The sequence below is a fragment of the Mustela erminea genome, chromosome 12 (assembly GCF_009829155.1).
Source record: "Mustela erminea isolate mMusErm1 chromosome 12, mMusErm1.Pri, whole genome shotgun sequence".
NCBI classification, from domain to species: Eukaryota; Metazoa; Chordata; class Mammalia; order Carnivora; family Mustelidae; genus Mustela; species Mustela erminea.
In genome coordinates, this window is record NC_045625.1 from 83897206 (window position 1) to 83917133 (window position 19928).

At 48.1% G+C, this 19928-nt stretch overlaps 1 protein-coding gene across 3 annotated transcripts in view; it reads left to right on the forward strand.

Annotated features, from left to right (window-relative positions):
* The window catches only part of DOCK8 (dedicator of cytokinesis 8), a 201939-nt gene that overhangs the window by 127508 nt on the left and 54503 nt on the right, over positions 1 to 19928 (forward strand). For 2 of the 3 annotated variants that reach the window (XM_032308620.1, XM_032308622.1), the window contains 7 exons: positions 654 to 888; positions 3387 to 3551; positions 5185 to 5354; positions 8947 to 9042; positions 12084 to 12179; positions 15360 to 15509; positions 17238 to 17351. In XM_032308620.1, coding sequence (XP_032164511.1) covers positions 654 to 888; positions 3387 to 3551; positions 5185 to 5354; positions 8947 to 9042; positions 12084 to 12179; positions 15360 to 15509; positions 17238 to 17351 — 1026 coding nt within the window. The remainder of the gene's footprint in view (positions 1 to 653; positions 889 to 3386; positions 3552 to 5184; positions 5355 to 8946; positions 9043 to 12083; positions 12180 to 15359; positions 15510 to 17237; positions 17352 to 19928) is intronic. The other variant, XM_032308621.1, reaches the window with a different exon arrangement.

The following is a 19928-nucleotide window of genomic DNA, read 5'->3' on the forward strand; positions in this document are numbered from 1 at the left end:
GAGGCAGAGGGCTCGTAAGAAGAAGGGGGTGCAGCAGAGAACCGTCTGTGGACAGGCCAGTAGAGGACCACTGACAGAGTTCGTGCATGGATAAAACAAGAAACCACCTTCACTGCATCCTGGAGGCTTACAGGCCTGTTCAGGTTTTACTGGTCATTTAAAGGGAGAGACCTCCTAAAAATGTCAAGTGCCTGGATGAAGGAATGCAGTATCTGCCCTTTGGGCTGAGAAACCATGCGGGGGGCACCATGAGCAACCTTTTCCTGCTGCTGTCTCACTCCCCGCTGTCAATCGGCCATTTTTCCCCGCTTTGTGATTTTGTTTTGTTTTTTGTTTTTTGTTTTTTTTTTTTCCCAGTTCTCCGTTCCTTCCTTTTCTTGGCCCCGTCTGCACTTTCCATCTGTTCAGACCCCATTTTGGCTGTGTGTTTAACCAAGTGTGCTTGCCTCTGCCCACAACCAGATCAGATCCGAGGCCAAATTCTATTTTCTTCAGTTACTAGTCATCAAGAAGTTCTGTTCTGTGCCCGCTGCTCTTCCGAGGCATCCGTAGCCTCGGTCTGAAACCTCCGGGTCCCAGAGCTTTGGCTCATGAGCCCCCCCGCAGAGCGTGGACGGGGTCCGCCCCAGGACGCCTGCTGTCTCTCTTCCCAGGACAACCACCTGGAGAAGTTCTTCACCCTCTGCCACTCCCTGGAGAACCAGGTGACCTTCCCCATCCGTGTGCTGGACCAGAAGATCAGCGAGATGGCACTGGAGCACGAGCTGAAGCTCAGCCTCATCTGCCTGAACTCTTCCCGCCTGGAGCCGCTGGTGCTCTTCCTGCACCTGGTGCTGGACAAGCTCTTCCAGCTGTCCGTGCAGCCCATGGTCATCGCCGGCCAGACAGGTGGGGCCCGCGGGGCTGGGGCGGGGCCGGAAGGGCAGGCGGCGCCTTGCGTGACCCGTGACTTTCCAGAAATCCCGAGAATGGGGACAGTGGGATCTTCCTTTCTATCGATGATGTGAGTCCAAGGGAAGCCAAGACCAGGGGTAATTTTTTTTTTTTTTTGAGACTTCCTGGACATTTAATAAAAAACAGATTAATTTAGGATGCTTAAAATGATAGTTTTCAAAAATAGGTGTATTGAATGATTAGAGGTGATCGTTCCAAGTCCATTCCTGGTAATGGATGGATTTATTTGGACACTGGGATATTTTTATTTTCTTGACCGACAAGGAAATACGATGTTTTTAAGGAAGTAAGACAGCTCGTATTAAATGGCGGCAAAGGAACTCTCCAAATGGAAACTCAGTGGGATCACTTCTTTAATTGAGCTATAAAACACATACCCTAAAATCCACCAACGTGTACAGTTCATTAGCTTTTAGCCCATCTCATGGCTGGGCAGCTATCACTGGTCTCCAGTTCCAGGAGATTTTCATTAGCCCGGACTGAAACCCGTGCCCCTTGGCAGCTGCTGCCGGTTCTCCCTTCCCCTCAGCCCCTGACAACCACTCATCCACTTTCCGAAAGTATATTTTAAATGCTGACTTGGCACAAATTGCCACTATTTGAATACAACGTGTAAGACTTCTCTTGGAGACAATGGCACGTAAGACCTGGGTCCAGTGGTCCTCCCGACTCCTGCAGGAGAAGGCCAGGCGGTGGGACGCCTTTGTTGGACGCTGTTTTAGCTGGGCTGATGTCCTTTTGAGCCCCCCAGACTTGCAGATGTCTTTCGGACATTGTTCGTGCTCCCAGGGCTCTGCTAAGTCTTGTGGGCTTGGCAGTAACAGTTGAGAGCCTGTGGGACCTCAGAGAACTTGAAACTGAGCAGAGAGCATCAGCGCGGGACCGTCCTCTAAAGGACACAGCTAAATATTGGGGGGAGGTGAGAACCTCAATCTCGGAGGACGAAGGAGCCCCCTGGAGGAAGGCAGAGGTATTGGAGATAGCTTTGAAGGATGGGTGGGGGGCAAGGGGCCCTCATGGGGATAGTCAGATGTGCAGGGCAAGCGCGGAAACCCGGAGTGTCTGGTTCAGAACAGAAGGGGTTCTGAAAATGGTATCAAAAGACACGTTCCTGGGAGTGTCAGAAGAGAAGTGACTCACACAATGGGGCTACGGCATGGGAGTGAGTTGGGGGGTAGGGAGGGAGGCACTCAGAGCCTGGCACACGCTGGGCAGCCTTCAGAGCCAGGGGAGAAGAGGACCTCCGAATCCCCGGCTCACGCCGTGTCCTGGGACGCGTCTCTCGTGGTGCCACAGTTAAGGTATCCTGTGTTGCAGACCAGCGTTTCCTCTCTGCATCCGTTGCCTCTCCAGCTAGAGCCCTGCTGAGTAGCTAGCTCCACCATTCCCAGATTCCTTCCCATGCCCCCACATATTTGCACTCGAACACAGAACTGTGCAGTAGACAAACCATTCATTCCTAGGTTTTAAGCTGCTTCTTTGTAGTAAGTTGCCACCCGTCCTGGACCGACGGCCACCAACTAGGTGGAGGCACTTAACATAGAAGCATTTATTCAGAATATGTCAGGTGCTCTGGTCATCACAGGGGTGGAGACAAGAAGAAGGGAGAAATACGCTTCTCCCCAGAGGCTGGAAGCCTGCTCAGGGAGACAGAGGTGACCACCGGGAGCAGCCAAAGAACTTTGAGTCTTGGCATCCCTGAAGCCTTGTGCCGAGTCATGCCGAGGCTTCATGGAGGAGGTGGATGGGGCCCAGCGGTGAAGAATTGGTGGGATTTTGCTGGCGGGAGCACAGAGGGCTTTCCAGCTGAGAACAACAACATGCGAAAAATTGCAGAGCTGAGACGGAGCAGACACGTGATGAGGACAGGACAATTGCCTCATTTTAAAGGAAGTTGAATTGGAGCAGGAAAGAAGGGTAACAAGTTTGGGTAACGAGGTGAAGCCAAACTGTGGAGGGCTGGGAGCTCCTGAACAAGACCGTACACGGTAAATCCGTCGTTTTGTGCAGACCCACCTGGAGGAGAGCACGGCACGGCTACTTTTCCAGATTAATCTGTATGCCAAGAAACTGCATGGCGCAAGGGCACATCTCAGACGGGAGGGCGTGTGAGAATCACCAGGGCATCTTGCGATCACGGCTCGGTGGTGGTGGGGAGGCTGCCTCGACGGTCTCCTGTCTTTGCGGTGAAGACCCGCAGTGCTGGCCAGAGGAGGCTGAGGAAGGGGGAGAGGTGACGTGGTTTGCAGTCAGCAGAGCTGGGATGGAGGAGTTGTCCCCACAACCACTCGTCCTGCCCTGGCCGCCGTCTCGCCCAGCCTGGTTCAGCAGGTCCGCTGTGAGGACTCCTTGACGCTGCCCCAGAGAACATTCTAGCTCGGGTTCCTTCAGGACCGGTTGTGAGGCTGCCTGTCTTTCTCTTGGTTCCTCAGCCAACTTCTCCCAGTTTGCGTTTGAGTCCGTGGTGGCCATAGCCAACAGTCTGCACAACAGCAACGACCTGGCCAAGGACCAGCACGGGAGGAACTGCCTGCTCGCCTCCTACGTGCACTACGTCTTCCGCCTGCCAGAGCCGCCCAGGGACCCACCCAAGTCAGGTAGGGTTGCCCCCCCCACCCCCACCCCGGCCATGGGTGTCTGGTGGGTGGGACCCTGCACCTGGCCTGCTACCCTGTAATTCAAAATATCATAAAAAGCCCAAAGTTAAATTGTATGTTTGATTTTTTTCAGTTAAAATTGATTTTATACATTTTTAATTTATTTTTGTATTAGTGATACCAAACTTATGTGAATGCTGAAATTAGAAAAATTATTTCTAGTTTTTATTTTCTGACTTGCTTTCTTGCTGCCTCCCTTCCACCCCCCCTTTTTAAGATTGATTTATTTATTTTAGAGGGACGGAGTGCATGAGCACGGGGAGGGGCAGAGGGAGAGAGAAAGAGGTTCAAGCAGGCTCCCTACTGAGCACGGAGCCCAACACCCAGAGCTCCGTCCCAGGATCCTGTGATCACGACCTGAGCAGGAATCTAGAGTTGGACGCTTAACTGAGCCACCCAGGCACCCCTCCCTCCCTCTTTTTATACCTGAAGGACTTGGGTTTTTTTTTCTGCCTCTGTGATAACCCAGTGGGTAATTTGATTTGGGTGAGGATTTTTATTTTAAAAAATGGAGACAACAGGTGTCTGGGATGCTAGGATAAGAATGACGAAGGAAAACAAATATCCCAGCGTAGTGGTGAGCACTGGTTCCTCCAGTTTTCGGGATGAAAAGCTAACTCCCTTTCCCCATTTCCCCCAAACTCAACTTCTGAAATAATAACGGGGCATCTCTCCATCCTTCCCAGCTACGCACAGAGGTAGTCCTCCCCTGACACTTCCAGTCAGCAGGATGTAAAAATAGCATCAAGTTTACAAAATTCAAGGTCCTAACGAAGAAACTTGCCCTTTTTGTTAGTCCCTGCGACGTCATTACAAATAAACCTGTATTTTTTTTTTTTAAGATTTTGTTTATCTGGGAGAGAGCAAAAGTGGAGAGAGAGCGAGCAAGAGTAGGGACGGGCGCAGAGGGAAAGGGAGAAGCAGACTCCCCGCTGAGCAGGGAGCCCAGCTCCGAGCTCAATCCCAAGACCCCACGATCGTGACCTGAGCCGGAGGCAGACGCTTAACCGAATGAGCCACCCAGATGCCCCAGAAAACCTATAATTTCAGCTGAGTTTTTAAGGAACTCGCATAATCACTTCGGAAGAGATACACCTATTGAAAAGTGAGAAATGATGTATAACATATACTTATCCTTGGATTCTCCTATCTCAGAAAATCTTGCATGACTTATAAAGTTGTCTTAATTTAAGTATTAATAAATTTAGAAGTCCCCATTTCCAGCTTGTCTGGAGCAAGCTGCAGCTCAGGCCACCCTAGGGGCTGTTTCCCTGGGGCCCTAAGAGGCTGAAGCTTCGTAGCCGCCGCCCCCCCCCCCTTCAGATGAGGCAGGTGTTTCCCGCTACCACAGTCCTCACCCCTCCCTGGAGCCTCGCCCTCATCTCCTTACCCCCAAAGCCATGCTCCTCTGACCTTCGCTAGGCCTTTGATGATAAGACCCTAATTCTGAGATCTGCTCAGGTGGGTTTTTGTTCCCCTCTCCACCCTGTCCCTCTTCAATTCCATCCCCAGCACGGTTCAGTGACGCGGATCCCCTCTTTCTGTTGACATGTCTGGGCCTGGTGGGGTGCAGGTGGGACCGCCGCCCTCCCTGACCCGCGCTACCACACGTATGGACGCACGTCCGCGGCCGCCGTGAGCTCGAAGCTGCTGCAGGCCCGGGTGATGAGCAGCAGTAACCCGGACCTCGCGGGGACACACTGCGTGGCCGACGAGGAGGTAAAGCACATCATGGCTGCGAAGGTACGGGAGATGCCAGAGCCAGGAGCACAACACGAGCTTTTTTAGTTTTATTTTATTTTATTTTATTTTTAAATTTTTATTTATTTATTTGACAGAGAGAGAGAAAGAAAGAGCATGCACACAAGCAGGGGGAGAGGCAGAGGGAGGGGAGAAGCAAGGGAAGCCCGATGTGGGGCTCGATCCCAGAACTCCGGGATCATGACCTGAGCCGAAGGCAGTGGCTTAATCCACAGAGCCACCCAGGCACCTGAGCTTTTTTAGTTTTAGCAAAAACGTAGAGAAAAAACACAAAACGGACCACAGCTGGGGCCACAGCTCTGCTGGTCACGTGTTCTCATGCTTCAGGTTTTGACATGATTGAGACCGTTCTGGAAAGAGGCAGGGGCAAGACTGGCATTTGATCTGCTCCGTTAGTCTGTGGTTGGGAAGTTTTTAGAGCATGGCTGATTGAGCCACTTGGAGTCTGTTTTCCAGGGAAACAATGTAGCTTTAACTGTGGTTTTTTTTTTTTTTTGATGCCTTGGAACAGTTGTTTTTTATTTCGTTTTATTAACTTTTTAATACCTGCCCTTTATATTCGTTAACATCCAGAGATTAATTATACCATAGAGTAATCCCCAGAGCAAAGCCAGGTTTGTTTTTTTTTAAGATTTTATATATTTATTTGACAGACAGAGATCACAGGTAAGCAGAGAGGCAGGCAGAGAGAGAGGGAAGCAGGCTCCCCACTGAGCAGAGAGCCCGATGCGGGACTCGATCCCAGGACCCTGGGATCATGACCTGAGCCGAAGGCAGAGGCTTAACCCACTGAGCCACCCAGGCACCCCGCAAAGCCAGGTTTTATAAACAAAAACAGATTGGAGACGTTGATGACTTAGGCTATAATGTTTTTCTTCCATGAATTCTTTTCTTTTTCTTTCTTTTTTTAAAAATATTTTATTTATTTATTTGACAAAGAGAGATCACAAGTAGGCAGAGAAGCAGGCAGAGAGAGGGGGAAGCAGGCTCCCTGCTGAGCAGAGAGCCCCAGGCAGGGCTCGATCCTAGGACCCCAAGACCATGACCTGAGCCGAAGACAGAGGCTTAACCCACTGAGCCACCCAGGCACTCCATCTTTGCTTTTTCTTGATAAATATTCTTTTTATTTTAAAACAGTTGCAGATTTATGGAATTATTGTGAATAGAGTACAGAAAGCTTGTGTATCTGTCATGCCTCGTCTCTCTGTTATTACCATTTTACATTAGAATGGTACATATGTTCCAATTCATGAACTAATATCGGTCTGTGATCATTATTAACCCAAGTTCATATTTTATTCAGATTTTCTCCATTTTTCCCTCATGTCCTTTTTCAGTTTCAGGATCCCAGCCAAGATACCACATTACATTTTGTTGTCCTGTCTCCTTAGTTTCCGCTTGGTGGTGACAATTTCATAGACTTCCCTTGTTTTTGATGACCTTGACACTTTGGAGGGGTCCTGGTCAGATTTTGGTAGAGTGTGTCTCATCTGAAAATTTATTTCGAGCTTGTGATATAATCATACACTATAAAATTGACCAGCACAAAGCTGCCGTGAATTCTTCATCTGAATTTTCTTTCCAGTTACCTGTGGCCCCTGTGACTAAACTTCTAGAGTAATATTGTTTCCCCTGAGTATGATAAATCATACTCTCTAAGTTTTGACATAATTTCTCTTACAAAATCCACCCACTTGAGACGGTATATTGTAAGAAAAAGGAATTTGGAGACCCCGGTCTCCAAAATTGGTTGGAGACCCCCGGGGTTGGGTCAGGACTCTACCACCACCCCACTGTGTGATCCCAGATGAGTCCGCTCCTGCCCTGGGGCTCTCGTTGCTCATCTCCGTAGAGTTTCTGAACCCTGGATGGATTTAAGGATCATCTATGGACCCGCCACTGGAGATTCTGACAATCTAGAGTGTGTACGCACCTTACGAAATTGTTCCTACCCCGGCGTTTTTGACTTACAGAATCAACCCTCGGCGGGGCTGGAGCAGCTCCTACCAGTTTCTGAGAGCCGGTCACTTAAATTTTCTGGAATTTTCTGAGCTGGTTGTTAGACGCTATTAAAAAATGAAATTATATAAAATAACAAGTTATATTGAATTTAAAATAATCTAAATGCACTGTGGTATCTTGGACTGTATCTTGAAGCTGAAACTGGGCCTCAGTGGAAACCTAGTAAAATCTACATCGGTGGTTTAGTTGCTAGTAAGGAGCCAATGATAATTTTTTAATTTTGACAAAGGTACCAGAGTGATGTCAGATGTTAACATCAAGAGGAACTGGGGAAAGAAGCCGTGCGAGAACTCTCGATCACCTTTGCAACTTGTCCATAACTTCGAAATTACTCCGCTTTAGAAAGGCAGTACTCAGACACTATCCCTTCCTTGCTAGTTTACTACATTTTACTCTTTTATCTGTGTTCTTGAGGGTTTTTTGTGTCTCTTGTATCTGTATGGTGGAAGTACTCTATAATGGTTTGCTGGTGCGTATTTCTTCCCAACACCGTGTCCAGTGACATCATCTGAACTTGCAGTCTGTTGTGATGAAAGCATTTAAGGTACAGAACTAAATACTGCAAATCAGGTCCTCCCCCCAAGAGCTGTTTGCTAAACGTTTGCCAGCGCACCACAGTACGACCTCATACGGAAGGTCCCTGTAAGCAATAATATTTCCCAATTTCCCGGGACACGTGGCCTGTCTCTATTATTCACAGCCTTGATCGTTCTGGTTTCCTTTAAGAAAAGTGAAAATACTAAATTTCTATGTGGATGGGGTTAAGAATTATCTAACTGTTTTGTAGAAAGGGGAGAACATTTGTCCACAGTGGTTTTTTGACAATTTTTTAAATACAGTGTTTGGGAGCCCAGGAGAGTACCATCCTAGCCCACAGAGAGGCGCTGTTCCCACATTTTGTTTTATGCTCCCCACCTCCCCCCAAAAGTCAGAATATTCAGGAGACTTCAGCACCCCCTGTCTCTAAGTAGGTTTTTTTTTTAATTAACATATAATGTGTCATTTGTTTCAGGGGTGCAGGCCTGTGCTTCCTCAGTCTTCTATAATACCTGTGCTCGTTGCAACACTTCCCTGCCCAGGGTCCATCCCCAGCCACCCTATCCCTCCTCTGCCCTACCCTCCAGCAACCCTCAAATTTGTTTCCTGAGATTAAGTCTCTTATGGTGTGTCTCCCTCTCCGGTTTCATCTTGTTTCGTTTTTCCCTCCCTTCCCTGATGATCCTCTGTCTTCTTTCTCAAATTCCTCCTATCCTCGAGACCATAGGATAATCCTGACTAGGTTTGCAACTATGGGTCGTTCTACACATGAAACCACTAACAGGGATTATGTCAGGAGCAAGTAGAATGTGCTGTGACTTCATATCCTTTGCTTTGTTTTGTATTCATTTGTGATCAGTGTTTTACCTTTGTAACCAGAAAACAAAACAAAACAAAAAAAAAAGTAAGAAATAGCTTATAAGTGAACATTGAGGGTGTGAGTTCTAGGCCACGGGCTCAGCTTCTAAGGGGACCAATGTCGACTGGCCGATGTGTCATGGGTTGTGTATTTCAGAACTCAGATCGCAGCTGCAATCGGATGTCCTACTATTGTTCAGCCAATAACGAGGTCCCAGGCTCAACCACAGCCCCAAGGCCAGCCAGCAAAAAGGTACTGAGTGAGGACAATTTGCTTGTTGTTCTCATTGTGATTGATAACAGACACCATCAGAAGGCTCTTCTGCCTCCTTTCCCCACCCCCACCAACACACACACACACACACACACACACACACACACACACTTCAGTAGCTCTGTTCCTTGTCATCCATTTTTTTGACCAAGTGATTCCTGTTCCCGAAGGGTGGTCCAACTTACCATGCACCCAAAGTCCCGGGAGGGCTCATTAAAACCCATAGCTGGACCCTACCCCCCCCCCCCGAGTTTCTGATGCAATAGCTCCAAAGCTGGGCCTGAGATTTTGCATTTGTAACAAGTTCCCAGGGGATGCTCGTCCAGCGATCAGTCAGAGAATGCCTGGCTTCGTTTCTTCTTCAGTCGAACGTGGGCTGGGAGCAGTTCATCCTCAGCAAACCGAAAGGCAATGACTGGGCATCATTTATTTCAATCCTCCATCAGGTGACCTGACAGGCTTTCCTCCAAATTCATTCTAATCAGCTTTACTTAGGAGCTGGGAGACGTTACAAGCTGCTCACCAGAACATCTGATAATAGCAGAATTCTCCGGTCATCGCCACGGCCTGTGTGGTCTGAGGGCCCGGGGTGTCTCACTTCAGTTTTTTCTCTGCCAGAAACCCGAGGATTGCTCCCTGAGAGCAGTGACTGAAGTTGAGGTCTCAAGAGTCTTTCCAGATCCTTATTAAAATGTAAATACTCTGAGTGGAAGGATAACATGGGAAGCCATTTGCAACAGCTGACGCCACAGGGAATGTTTATTAAACATGCCAGCGGGGGAGCGAACCTCAGCTCAGCTCGCTGTGCACCAAGTGAGGGAAAGATCAGGCATGGGGGGGTCCTGCAGGGGTCTGAGGGTGCTGACTTCTCAGTGATCCGGGCACAGGGCACCCTCTGGGGAAGGATACAGGGAATTAATTTTTTAAAAAGTGAAAGATGATCGGGCGAGGTGCTGAAGATATTTCACTTACCCTCAAACTCGACCTTGGGCTTGGCAGGAACTGGTTCCACGAACCATTCGACCTTCTTTTGAAAGCCACAGTTTGCCTACAGCCTCGCCTCCTGCAACAAACAATGGCACTTGGCTTTCCCATTGCCTTGTTTTGATTTTGTTCTCAATGATGAGAAGAGAATTGTTTCATCTCAGAGGGAAGTTTAGACTGTGTTTCTTCACTAGCTCAGCAAAAAGGATTTTAGCTGCTTGGCTCTCCTCTCTAACCTCCGGAGCAAGGTGTTCTTGTAATAATGTTGCCTGGTAAGCAACATAAATTACTTTAAGAAGCAGCTTATCCTCCTCTAATCTCTAAGACTCTGGCAGTCAAACTGACCTATTTCCCAGAGGTTACCTTTGAAGCCAGTGGCGTGAGGCTTTCCTACAAGGGCAAGATCCCCGCGTAGCTGACTTACGTCACGGGCACATGCAGACCACCTGCTGGGTTGACAATCCGCCTCCCACCGCTTCCAGGCCAGTGAGCTTCATGGACGGCTCTGGACAGCAGACAAATGTGTTTCTGTGTCCGAAGGTTATAAAGGTTTGACTCAGCTGGCAGAAGGTCTGCGAACCTTCTGACATGCTGAAACACTTTAGCATTTTGGATTCATCATCGTTAACCGGCTGAAGCTTAAATAGTTAGAACACCCAGAGATCTGCACGTAGAGTTTCCATTTGTGTCCTTTTAGCACGGCTTAGTAAGTCTGCAATTATAATGTGCATAAGACAGTGAAATGAGCTGCAGCGTGTGGCATATCAAGAACAGTCTTTGCTGTAATCAGTTTTTGTTTGAGGGGTTGAGTTTGAGACTTAACTGCTGTATGTGCCAGTAGCTTAGGGTGTGGTATGAGGATGTTCAAATAGTTTTAGTTCTTTTACCCACAAAACAATAAATAAATTAGTTCATCTGTATTTATTCTAGGTTTTATGGTCAGCAGATTAATGATACCCACAAACACCCAGGCATCATTTTTGCCATTAGTTAAGGCGATCACCCATCCCTGTTTGCCCAGGACCAAAGGCTCGCTGGATGCAGGGCTTTTCTGTTTTCAGACTGAGGCAGTCCCAGGCAAACTGAGAGGAGCTGGCGGCCCTACCTTCAGTCTTGAGCTTCTTCCCCAGCAAACCTGTTGTCAAGAGTATAAGTAGCCAGATAAACCAGGGAACAGGAAATGTACAAAAGGTGCAAAAGTCACCACCTGCTATGTTTGCTCTCAAGCAGTTGGATAACTTGAAGGGAAGTGTAGGCGTAAAGCAGAGCTAAGTAAGCTTCCAGAATCTGACCCTGGGACAGAGGGGGTTGAGAAGTTGGAAATTTAGGCTGCTACCACTGTAATGGAAAGGATCTGCCCATCAGCCCATCATGTTCCCCGCAGTGCTGTAGTGGGATTAAAAAAACCAAGAACTGTCCTATCCGGGAGGCAGTTTAGAAATCACAGAGACATCGATTATCTAATGGAGGTCCCTACGCCAATGGCGTCACCAGCACCTGGGAACTTGCTAGAAACATGAATTCTCAGGCTCTACCTGAAACCCACCAAATCCAAATCCAAACCTATGAGGGCAGACCCAGCAGTCTGAGTGTCTTCACAGTCCCCCTAGGGGATCCAGATCCACTGTCCGTTTTGACCACCATTGCTACCACATTGAAACCACTAGATTTCACAGACGAGAAAATGGAGGACTGAAAGAGGAACGGCTTCCAGGGGTCACGCGGAGGGTTTGCAGCAGGGCCTGGGGGGAAGGAAGAAGCCCAGTTCGGACTGCTGCCCCAGAATGCAGAGTTTCTCCCAGGCTGAGGCCGTCCCTTCAAACCAACTCTCTTACCTGATGCCGCCACTGACCTTCTCCAACCCATTTGGAAGGTCCTACCCCTCAGTTAACCTCTGGCATTGACTTTGCCATCCAGCCGGGGTCTGGGACAGCGGGGATGCCCATGCCAGGAAATAACCATTGGTACAAAACAGAGGGCATGAGGGTGTCGAGAGCCCCTGCCTTCTCGGACTGGTTTTTGTCCTTGTCGCCCAGCATTTCCACGAAGAGCTCGCCCTGCAGATGGTGGTCAGCACCGGGATGGTGAGAGAAACCGTCTTCAAGTACGCCTGGTTCTTCTTCGAGCTTCTGGTGAGATTCTTGCCCGTTTCTGTCTGCGCTCAGCAAGGCACGAGGCCCGTGGCCGAAAGGCTGCGAAGTTGCCCTCCCCTCCCCCACCCCTTAGGAACTGACGTTTTATCTGCAGAGTTGCTCCCGCTAAGAACCTGGGATTGTTCCTCAAAACCCAGCTCTGCCTCACTCCTCTGCCAGCTTCCACTCGCTCTTGTGGCTGCTGCCTTGAAAATACACCTCGCGCCCCTCCCTTCTCCTTCCTTCACCACTCCCCACCTGGCTGCCTGCCAGCCTCTCTTGGAGGCTTCTCGAAATCACTTCCCCTTTTGCCCACCTGCCTGTCTTTTTGTTCTGGCCTGGGCTGCCGATTCTTACCACAGGTCATGCCGGCCTCCTTTGGAAAACCATCCGTGATTTCCGGTGTACTGGAAATCACGAATTTTATCATGGCCTGCAAAGCCTTTGCAGAGCGGTGGGGAAGAGCGTAACTGGGATTTAGAGAAAGTTGAGGCAGAGCGGAGGGTCCCCCCGGATAGGAGCCGGAGTCCTACAGAATGTCGGCCCTGCCAGAAGCCTGCCGCGGCCCAGATGAGCGCAGCGGAGTGGACATCTACCTCTCCCTCACTCATTCCCGGCCAACTTCAAGCAGAAGCCCGAGGGCAAGGAGGCCTGACAGGTGTCGTCCATAGAGATCAGCTTCCCGAGGGCATGAGATTGACACAAAACACCATTTTTATTTTTTTATTATTTATTTTTTTTTTAAGATTTTTTTAATTTATTTGACAGAGAGAGATCACAAGTAGGCAGAGAGGCAGGCAGAGAGAGAGAGAGGAGGAAGCAGGCTCCCTGCCAAGCAGAAGAGCCCGATGTGGGGCTCGATCCCAGGACCCCACCATTTTTAAATACAAAACACCCAAAGTTGGATCTCAGCACCGGGGTGGAGGCAGATGGAAAGTCTTCACCCCAGCCAGAACTTTGCGCAGGAAACCTATCCCAGACTCGGATGCAGTGCACGGTTCTCTATGCATTGTTTGTGCATTTGCCTTACGGATGCTTTGGAAGTTATTGAAAAACAAAAATAGGGGTTTTCCCCCCAAGAAGCCTGCAAGAAAGAAAAGACACCCTCCTTAGACTAAGCCAACAACCTGGGCCCTTTAACATCCTTCAGTTGTACTAATGCCCGAGCACGGATGGACAGCTACTTGGCCTCAGAGCTGTTGGACACAGGCCTCAGGCCAATTTCACACTCGCTAATGAATAAATGCTTGTGCTTCTAGAAAGTGCTGAGGCAGACCCACAGGTAAATAGGTGACCTAGTTTACTCAGAACATGAAGTATTTCACCAAGGGGTTCTTAAGAGGTACCCCGGCTATGACGGGTCATGGAGGCCAGTAGGGGGGAAAGAATTTTCCTGCCTCACCCCACGTACAAATAATTGACCAAGGATCCACAGTATTTATTTCTACTGGATGTTCTTCTCTGAAGAGCCGAAGGACACGTAGCTGGCAAGTGACTTTAGAGTCTGGAAAGAGGCCATCAGTTGGAAGTAGGGGATTGTGAGAATTATTTATTTGGCTGTAGGATGGCCAAGCTCAGCAGGAAGGAGCCGGATAAAACAGTGAGTTCTAGAAGTCTGGTGTAGGGCAAGTTCGCCAGAAGAAAAATCAGGATGGGGACAGCTCGAAACAAAGAGGCCTTGTCTTCCGTAGGTCCTTTGATAGGAACCTAGTGAGAGAGACATGTTTGTCAGACAAAACTGGAGCCCGGTCCGTATCCCTCCTCCTGATCCTCCCTCCCACCAAGTATGTGAGACTCTGTGAGATACAGACTCCTCTGTGTGTCCGGAACCAGGCAGGACCCTACACAGTGAAGAGAATCCATTGGTCCTTTCGCTGGGCTTAGGATCCTACATTCTTGGGTCTCCTCTGAGCTGGCCATGGTATCATCTGAAAACATAAAACACATAAAGCCTGTCTGTTAGCCTCTTCTTGACCTTCTCTCTTTTTCCTTTTTTCTTTTTTTTTTTTTTCTTTTGTTATCTTTGCTTGTCTCAATGCTAATGAAAATTGTTGGCCCTGGATTCTTGGAACCAGAAATCTGCTGGTCGTGCATGGAAATTCTCCCATATAGTGACTCAGCTCCCATCATAGGAGTGGAGAGCATTTTTTCCATATAACTGGCTTTGTCCCTGCTTCTTCCAGCCCTGGCCTAGAGGGTCATCTTCAGGCAAAAGTGGGCAGTTAACGCCTAAGGCCATTTCTTTCTGCCATGACTCTCTGACTAGTCTAGGGACATTCATGAACATGGCCTCAGACGTTAGGCATCCAAGGGTAAGAACTCCTAGTCTTGCCCATCAGAGTGTTCCTGAGGAGACATGACCTCAGATGATGTCAAAGGGGCTTGTATTACCCCCAGATCTCCTGGCCACAAGAAGGTATCCAAAATCAAAACGTGATCTTGATTTTGTTTTTTATATATATTTTTTATGATCTTGATTTTAAATGTACTGTATTATTGTATATTGTATATTATTGTATATTTTTAATACATTTTCTTTAAATAAATAAATAGATACTTTAAGCGGATACATAAAGCAAAGTAGTCTTACTGAATTCAAAACATAACTTCTCCTGGAGACAATGTTGCAAATAGTGGTTAAGTTTCCAGCTAGCTTAACAAAGAATTGTTTTTGGAAAACTGCGCTCCCTGTTTCAACTTGAAACTCAAGAGAAGTATTTGTCCCCTCTTCTCCTCATTGTGGTTTTGGGGACAGAAGTGACTTCAGTTCACATGAAAAACTGTACCATAAACAGTTCCTTCTGTGTCACTTGTTGGTGCCGTCACCAAGCAAGGCCCGGAAGGGGACGGATCCCCATCTAGCTCCGCCTTCCCATGGGTGGTTGAGGAAGGGGAGTCTTCCTACACTATAGCTAAAGGATGAAGCTCCCTGGCTTTATGAGCAGCAAGAAGGAAGCGCCCTGACTTGGGTTCAAGAGGAGGACATCCTTCCCAACTCCCGCCACCATGGTAACCCTCTGTGTCGCAAGAGCATTTCTTGTCCAGGGTCTTCTTGGGCAACCCCCCCAGCAGATAAAGCATTAGGAAGTCCACAGTTCATGAGCTTTTCTTCATGTCTTTGCCCCTTCTCCCCGCACCAGCAGCTCACCAATTTCTGCGTTTCCCCCGCCCCCTCTGTAGGTGAAAAGCATGGCGCAGTACGTGCATAACATGGACAAACGGGACAATTTTCGGAGGACTCGTTTTTCCGACCGGTTCAAAGATGACATAACTACTATTGTTAATGTGGTCACCTCGGAGACTGCAGCCCTTTTAGTGAAACCTCAGAAGGTAACGGGACCTTTATTTATTTTCTAAATCTTTGCCCTTGCGTGTCTGTTATTTCCGTAAGCGGAGAAAAAGAAGCATCCTCTTAAGACAGTGATTTAAATATCAGCAAGTAAACATGACACCTAAGTGTGGTTATTACACCGGCTGGGGTGGGGCTAGGGGATTGTCCATGCAGATCCCAGAGGGAATGTTCTGGTTCTTAGAAAATCCATCTTGAAGTGTTACATATGAGGTCATGGGCGTGATTTTTGCAGCCTACTCTAAGGGTCAATGACTCTGGACAAAAAAAAAAAAAACCAAACACTCATTATATACAGAGAGAGCAGGATAAAGCTAATGTATGAGCCTAATGAATGAGCCTAAAGTAGCCAAAGATAAAATATTAATAAATCGGGTCAAAGGATGCATAGGAGTTCTTTGCATTCTTCTTGTACCTTTTCTGTCTTTGAAATTATGTCACAATAGGAAGTTGCAGAGTGAATAAAATGAAGTAGAACCATTTTAGAAGGTGACTGTAAAATGTGAGGCTGCAGTGGTCATTATTAACACCTTTATTGTAATTAAGAATATGCTTGGGAGATTTCCATGTGGTTATTTCTTGAGGCAAAACGTCTCAGGGCAGCGGGGCTGTCTGCATTTTAACAGGCGTGGAAAAGGAGTTGCAGTGAGGTTGATAGAGTTTCCAAAATCCACGCGGGTAGCAGCAAAGCCAGGGCTGAAGAAGACTCCAAGCCCAGAATATTCAGACAGCTCCGTCAGCTCCCCGGGAGTGGTCCCTCCGCAGGACCCTGGGGCAGGCAGACTTGCCGCAGAGATAGATGGAAACTTCCCTGTCAGGTCCCTCTCCATCCCAGGAGCTGTGCGGGTTGGCCCGAATTTGCAAACAGCCCATCAGAACAAAAGGACCACATTCTGAAATCGGATTTTCAATAGAGGCAGAGAAAAGTGATTTATCCTTCTGAGAATGAAGGACATAAACATGGAAAAGGGACTCCCCAGGGGCTCTGAAGTCCGGCTGAAAACTGCAGTCATTGCCTCTGTCGGTGCAAGAATTCGCTCTAGCGTGTGCGGCTCTGACCTCTCCTGGGTGGGAACGCTGCCTCCGTGGAGGGCAAAGAACTCCTTTCGTAAAAACCGGTTCTTGTATCCTGATGAGATTTTCTCAACTATAAAGCATCTGTCTCACTGAAGAGAGCGGGTGCCTTTCACGTTAGTTTTGCCAAAGCAATAGTTACCAGAATCAAACAAGTTCCGGTAGATGCGTGTGAAAAAATATGAGACAGCCATTCAAAACAGGTTTTGAAGAAATGCTAAACGTGCGGGAAGGTGTCCTTAGTATAATGCTGAATGAGAAGATGAGAGGCCCAACACTGTGTATGCAGAACGAGCCTCATTATGTACCTGTCAATATGCATGTAGGGGAAAAAAGATGGAAGAAAAGGTACCTAAATAGTAACTGTAAATGAAGAAATGTTGGATTCAACCTCACACGCATGGCACCTGCTAAGGGCTGTCTGGTATTTGCAGGGTCACCAGCTTCATCCCGTGTCTCCCCTAGGGACAGTGGCCGAAATAATAGTGAATCTTTCCCACCACGGACCTGGTTGTTTGTGATCAGGGTTTCCCGCAAAATGACTCAGGTGTTGGTTTGTTTTTGTTTTTGTTTTTGTTTTGGTGGTGGTTGTTGTTTTTATTTATTTATTTATTTGTTGTTGGTTTGTTTTTAAGGAAAACGAACAGGCAGAAAAGATGAACATCAGCCTGGCGTTCTTCCTGTATGACCTTCTCTCACTCATGGATCGAAGCTTCGTGTTTAACCTCATCAAACATTACTGTAACCAGGTGAGCGTCCCACAGATGTAGCTGGGGAGATGTCCCTGGTTCCTTTTCTTCCAACGTCATGCTCATTGCCAAGTTAGCTTAACTCCTGTATGTTCTGGGTTTCGCGATCATTTTATGTCATTTGCCTTCTGCCGTGGACATCCCTAGACATACTGGGCCGCAGGGATTCCCGGAGCATTTGCCAACCCAGCACAGAAAGCTCAACAAGTTAAATGTGGCAGAACTGGGAGGTGTTAGTGCTCTGATTGTCTTCACTGGAGCGGTTAATAGAAATCACGTGACGGTCACGTTCGGTCTCAGACCAGGTCTAGAATTCAACGTATGAGGTCTCTTTTTACATATTAGGGCCATTAATTAAAATGTGCTTGTGGATTTGGGCTTTAAAGAACCCTGATAAAATCAGCCAAATAGCTCGAACCTCACCGAGCACAAAGCAGATATTTACAATTTAAGAGCGTCTTAGCATCTTAGCGTCTTAGCCCACAGCTCAGATTTTTAAGTAGAATTCTTCTTTTGTTCACCATTCTCCTTAAATTGCCCCAACAGTAGTCACATAAATAGTGGTTGGCTGGTGTGGTTGCTGCTTCTTTCCTTCCTTATTCCAGCCACCCCCCCCGCAACTGTCACTGCCATGTCACTACGACCCACCAGCACCGTCACTACCTCCGACTCCCACTGTCAACCCCCACCTCCCTGAACTGTCACCAGCCCTGTCACCATGGCTGGGTTCTTCCTGCAAACCAGGTACTGGGCTGATCGTTTTCTAGAAATAGTACGTTTAGTCCTTACAAGGTGTCTTCTACCTTTTGCAAATGATAAAGTCGAGGTTTGGAAGAGTCGTGTAATTTGCCCAGGTTGGAAAGAGCCACGTCTGCCTCACTCTAATTACCCTCTCCCATCAGGCCTGGTTCTCCGTGGTTAATCTCTTGGTGACCCTAAGTAATTCATTCACATTCCCTGGGTCTCATTTCCTCATTTGTAATAGAAAAGGTTCTCCCCATTCTTCCTCACAAAAGACCATGACTTTTCCAAAGGAACTACTGATTAGGAAACCGGCCTGTAAAAGGAGAATCCTAGGGAAACCTCAGGATTCCCAGAACACCAGCATCTCGAGGGCCCCGACCTCCTGACCCCGTGTGGGTCTTCTGTTTTGGATTCCGCCAGAATGGAGGGTTGGAAGACGACGCCTTTCCTCTGTGCCTTCCGTCTTAGCTATTGAGAACTGGAGGTCATCAGATGGATTGCAGATATACGTGTATATGTTTTTCAAAACAGGTCATTGGATGAATTACAAATATAAATTAATCCATTTTTCAAAACTTAAAGTTGGATATAGAGAAAGGAGATACTGAACATCACCGTAGGCCCATGGAGAGCCGCTTTTAAAGAAAAATTGAATCATGACGCTTATTAAACAGTAAGGCAGACTTTTATTCAGGCCATCGAGATAAGTGTGGGGACCGTTGCAATGCGATTTCACCCTACTGGACACTGGACTCAACTACAAAGACAAGGAAAAGTGGGAACCTGGACCCAGGGAGCGGGGTGGGGGGATTCGTGGATAAGAAATTCGTAAGCAGAAGCCTCAGAAGTGAGGAGGATTCTGGCTGAACCACCCTAAGAGGATTCTTGGTGACGACAGACCAGGGTGACCAGAAACCATCCGGGGGCCGCTGAGGGATGAGGGATGGAGGATCGGTCAGACGTTGAGGCGGGGGGGACTTCGGCTAAACTGACGAAGTAGGATCCTTGCTAAAATCGAGCTCTCGGGGACGTGCCCAAGGGTGGGCCTATTCGGAAAACAGCTCAGAGTTGCCTGGCTCTCGTTCAGTGAAGGAGAGACTCTACCACGTGTGGACGCTTTCCATCACCGAAAAACCAACAAGGCATCCAGAGGAGAGGCCGGCTGCCCTGCACAGGCCCTTCATACTTTCTCTCTTGCTTTCCTTTCTTCTCTCTTTCTCTCTCTGTGTTTTCAATCTTCTCCTTTTCTTCTACATTGGGGTTGCTTCTCATTTCCCCCTCTTTCTTCCTCTTTTGTGTCTCAGCCTCCAGAGAGCCTCAGACTTGGAATCTGGAGACCTGTGTTCTAATTCCCGTGATGCTGTTCTATGCCTCTGTGATTTGGGCAGCCTTACATTGGCCTCCGTAGCTCCCTCATCTGCCAAAAGCCAGAGCTGAGGGGCCCCTGGGTGGCTCAGCAGGTTACGCATCTGCCTTTGGCTCATGATCTTGGAGTCCTGGGATCGAGCCCTGCATCGGGCTCCCTGCTCGGCAGGGAGTCTGCTTCTCCCTCTGACCATCCCCCCTCTCTTGGTCTCTTTCTCTCTCAAGTAAATAAATAAAATCTTTAAAAAAAAAAAAAAGCCAAAATTGGATTCGATTTGTTCAGGCTTTGTCGTTTTGATTCTGTGCTCTGTTTGCCAGTGACGTCTGTGGGTACTGCTGGCATAAATAGCGTAGTACACAGACCTGCAGTGATCAGTGCCTGGGGTCAAGGGCGATTGAGCCCAGCTATGTAGGTGGAGTGTGAGCATCCTACCTGAGGCGAGTTATATTCTTCCAAAGTCTTCTGAT